This window comes from Lactuca serriola, chromosome 3 (assembly GCF_051521515.1).
Source record: "Lactuca serriola cultivar US96UC23 chromosome 3, Lser_US96UC23_V15, whole genome shotgun sequence".
NCBI classification, from domain to species: Eukaryota; Viridiplantae; Streptophyta; class Magnoliopsida; order Asterales; family Asteraceae; genus Lactuca; species Lactuca serriola.
This window is the reverse complement of record NC_136410.1, coordinates 65309425-65313685: the sequence shown is the minus strand read 5'-3', so window position 1 is coordinate 65313685 and position 4261 is coordinate 65309425. Positions and strand designations below refer to the sequence as shown.

Here is a 4261-nt window from a genome sequence, read left to right as displayed (position 1 = left end):
CTTGAATTAACTAAAAAAAATATAAAAAATTCCGTTTTTTTTGAAAAATACGTGAAATATTCTAATAGAATATTACACTGACATATTCTAAAAAATAATTTAAAAATGCAGAATAAATGGAAAAATCTAAAAATTCTTTTTTCAAATATTTTTTCGGAACTTGAATTAACTAAAAATAAATAAAAAAATTTAAAAAAAAATTCCATTTTTTTGAAGAATACGTGAAATATTCTAATAGAATATTACACTGGCATATTTTAAAAAATAATTTTAAAATGCAGAATAAATGGAAAAATCTAAAAATTCTTTTTTTAAATATTATTTTCGGAACTTGAATTAACTAAAAAAAATCAAAAATAAATTCCATTTTTTTTGAAAAATACGTGAAATATTCTAATAGAATATTACATTGTACATATTCTAAAAAATAATTTTAAAATGCAAAATAAATGGAAAAATCCAAAAATTCTTTTTTTAAATATTATTTTCGAAACTTGAATTAACTAAAAAAAAATAAAAAATAATAAAAAAAATAAAAAAATACGTCTCACGGTCTCACAAAATATAGGTGGTTTCAAATGAACGTGTATATATATATATATATATATATATATATATATATATATATATATATATATATATATATATATATATATATATATATATATATATTACAAAAACAAAATTTATTATTTTCCATAATTTACGGTTTAATTGTTTTGAGGGGAATACGAAAAACCCGATTTCTAAAAAACCCTTCTATCGTGATTCCCTTTCCAATTTAGCCTTCTCCCCTCACGGCGTAATCGTGGTGGGTGCAGCGCAACCTGAACCACATTGGGAACTTTCCACCGGAGCTCGTCTCCTTTCCCCACACCCCCTTTCTGTCAATCCCTCTTCTGCAACCACAGCTCAGACCGCAATCGCCGACTGTTTCACACACATTTTGTGCATGGAAAGCGAAGAAGAAAGCGGCTGTAGCAGAATCAAGAATAATAAGCCCTTGCGCCTTGACTGGGAAGAGCTCTTGCCTTCGTCTTCCGGTGACGACGATCGTCCACCGGAGCTTCTGGTGAGATCGAAGAAGAAATTTAAGGGCGGCGGCAGTGGAACAGACGCGCAAGAGAATCAAATGGAAGACTTGGAACTCCAGACGAAATCATTGAATGAAATTACCGAGTCTATTACGAGGTTTAAAAAAAACTTGGTAACATTAGCTAAAAAGTTACCTGATAATGGCGAAAAACTCAAGGGAACTCTCCAGAGATACGAAGATGAACTCGAACGAAGAAATAAACTGAAATCGGAGAAGGTTTTGCTTTTGTCTGCCCCCTTTTTGATGTCAATGCAATGCTTCTAAATGTTGTAACATGCACATTGGGTATTAAATTTTGGAATATCATCCATTGATTGATTATTACGAAGTTAAGGATCAGGTTGCTTTGAGAATGCCAAATCGAAAGCAACCACATTATATATCCGATTTTCTAAAACTTTTCCACCTTGAAAATTAGGGATTCATTTAGGGGGGGGGGGTATTGGGTTTTCCTATTTATACGATGGAATTGAATTAGACCATGGTAATTATCAATTGGCATACCATACCAGTCACAATGAATAGTATAAGAGATTATAGCACTCTTCGTATGGAGTTCTAATATTTACCATGGGCCTCAATACATGACAATACAGCTTTCTGATTATATTTTCTTCACAGGTTGATTTTAGATGTGATGAGACAATACAGCTTTCTGATCATAGCGATGAAGGTGAGATTCAATCACTAGCAAATTGATAGTATTGCATTGTTTCTATGAATCTATGCATATACAATCTGCTAAACTGCTTTTCTGTAGGTGATTCCAGTGGCAAAAAGAAAGGTGATCAGAAATCTTCATATTCATCAAAGTTTGCCAAATTGTTTAACAAAAAGATAGTGGAAGGTTCTCGGACTGTGAATGCATTCGACAGTGATTTGTCTATCATGAATCATTGTCAGGGGCGAAAAGGGAAACAAAATAGTCAACCTTTGGGTAAAGGAAAGTCAAAGAAGGCATTACCTTCCCCAAGGACTCCTGTAGTAGATAATGAGAAACAAATCTTCTCCAATGATGACAAAAAATACAGTGATTCTACCTCTTCCCCTGATCCCCCTGCAACTTCAAGGAATTTGAGACCAAGACATGTAAGTTGTTTCCATTGTCTTTTTTTTCATGGTATTCTCAGTTTATTCATATTTCCTATATTGCCCTTATGGTTACAGAAACGGACTTATCATTTACTAGATGAGGAGCCACAGTTTCATTCTAAAATACAATATGCAGATCTAGGCATCTGGTAAAATTTACTTCTTGTTCATTTCTTCCATTTTGTTGCTTATACTTCATGACCTAAAATTGCAATTTAATTCGTCAATTTTATTAATTTCAGTGAGAAAGATGTTACAGTATACTACCCATCAAGGTATGTCAGAATTCTCATCTGATTATGTTGGATGATCTTCATATATTCATATGCTGACATGGCATATCTTGCCCCATTTTTATCTGAGTTTACAGGGATGACCCTGGTTCAGTTGAAGTTAATTATGCTGACATGGCATGTCTTGCTCCTGAAGCATGTCTTTCATCCACTATCATGAATTTTTATATTCGGTAATTGCATTCTTGTTCAAGTAGTTTATAAACTTTATACATATAAGATGTAGAAATCTTTTCCTGATAACTTTTCTTTGATAATTTTCTTAAAGATATCTTCAGCAGCCAACATCTTCATCCGAGAGTTCAACATGTCATTATCATTTTTTCAACACATATTTCTACAACAAGCTAGAAAAGGTGTCTAATTTTCTAACATTAATTGTTCATATGATAAAAATAAAATGGCAATTAACTTTTTTATTTTTTTCATTTTAGTTGAGCTACAAGGAAGATTCATTTCTAAAGTTCAGAAAGTGGTGGAAAGGTGTGAATATATTTGAAAAAGCATACATTCTTCTTCCAATCCATGATAAGTAAGGTTTTGAACTTGTATATAATATTAATACTCATGATTATTGATTAAATATATATTTTTTATATATAGATATTTTTGTTAATTGTGTAGTGCTCATTGGAGTCTGGTGATAATATGTTTCCCTACAAAGGAAGATGAATTAGGCCCAATTTTGCTTCATTTGGACTCACTTGGACTACACAATAGCAAATCACTTTTTGTAAACATTAAAAGGTATTATAACACATAGTTAATAATTCTCAACTAAATTACTTTTTTTTCTATTAAATACTCTGTATAAATACATATATTTAACTCGATTCTAGATTTTTAAAAGAAGAGTGGAGCTATCTAAGAAAATCAGAAGTTTTAGAAGTCCCAATTCCAGATGAAATTTGGGAAAATCTTGACACTAAAATGGATCACAGAAGGGTTACGGTATAAATATTTTCTTGAAAATTGAGTTTCTTCCGGAAGGTTCTAGAAGTTTCTGAATCGTTTGTTTTTAAGCAGGTTCCTCAGCAGATGAACGAGTATGATTGTGGGCTGTTTGTTCTGTTGTACATGGAACGTTTTATAAAAGAAGCTCCTAGAAGGCTTAAAAAGAAACATTTAACAATGGTACATTTTTTTTTTATTCTTATGCTTGTTTTCTTATGTGTATAATTAGTAGTGATGACATGGCAATATTGTGATTTTTAGTTTGGGAGGCAATGGTTTCAACCAGAAGAAGCATCAGATTTGAGAGTGAAAGTTCACAATTTACTTGTAGAAGAGTTCAAGAATGTTAAAGAGAAGAAGGAATCGTAGATTTAGTTGTAGGAAGGATAATATTTTGTTCTTAAAAAAAATCAAAATTCTCTCTAGTTGTATATACATTTGTATAGGAAGGATTGAAAGTAGAAGAATTGCGAATGTGCGCAATGTTTGACTTGTTTGACCTCCCAAAAGAGAGAACCCAAAATTAGTCTTGACGTTTGTGGATGGATGGAAGTTATTGGCAACTTGATGAGAAAAGCAAGTAAATGTAAAGATTGAATTCATTGATCTTTAGATGCGTCTAAAGTTACTAAAATAATACACCTTATATGAGAGCTTTCTGGAGGGATTGATTTGACTTTTAAGCATGCGCATCAATGATTTAATTGTTGACGAGCTTGAGTGATGTCAATCCATTTTTGTGGGTTTTGAGTTATGTGTAGACTTTAGAGAGAATTAGCATCAAAGGAATTGAGAATTGTTTTAATGACAGGTTTTATCTCTTACA

The 4261-nt window shown here is 31.6% G+C and overlaps 1 protein-coding gene across 1 annotated transcript; it reads left to right on the top strand.

Annotated features, from left to right (window-relative positions):
- Positions 1-728: 728 nt before the first annotated feature.
- Positions 729-4043, top strand: LOC145092502 (ubiquitin-like-specific protease 1D). Its single transcript, XM_079030443.1, has 12 exons — positions 729-1312; positions 1718-1769; positions 1857-2185; positions 2264-2337; positions 2431-2463; positions 2559-2654; positions 2750-2837; positions 2916-3013; positions 3106-3228; positions 3321-3432; positions 3508-3615; positions 3697-4043. Exons 1-12 carry the CDS (start codon positions 953-955, stop codon positions 3802-3804), a joined length of 1581 nt encoding a protein of 526 aa, XP_078886569.1. The 5' UTR covers positions 729-952; the 3' UTR covers positions 3805-4043.
- Positions 4044-4261: the final 218 nt, after the last annotated feature.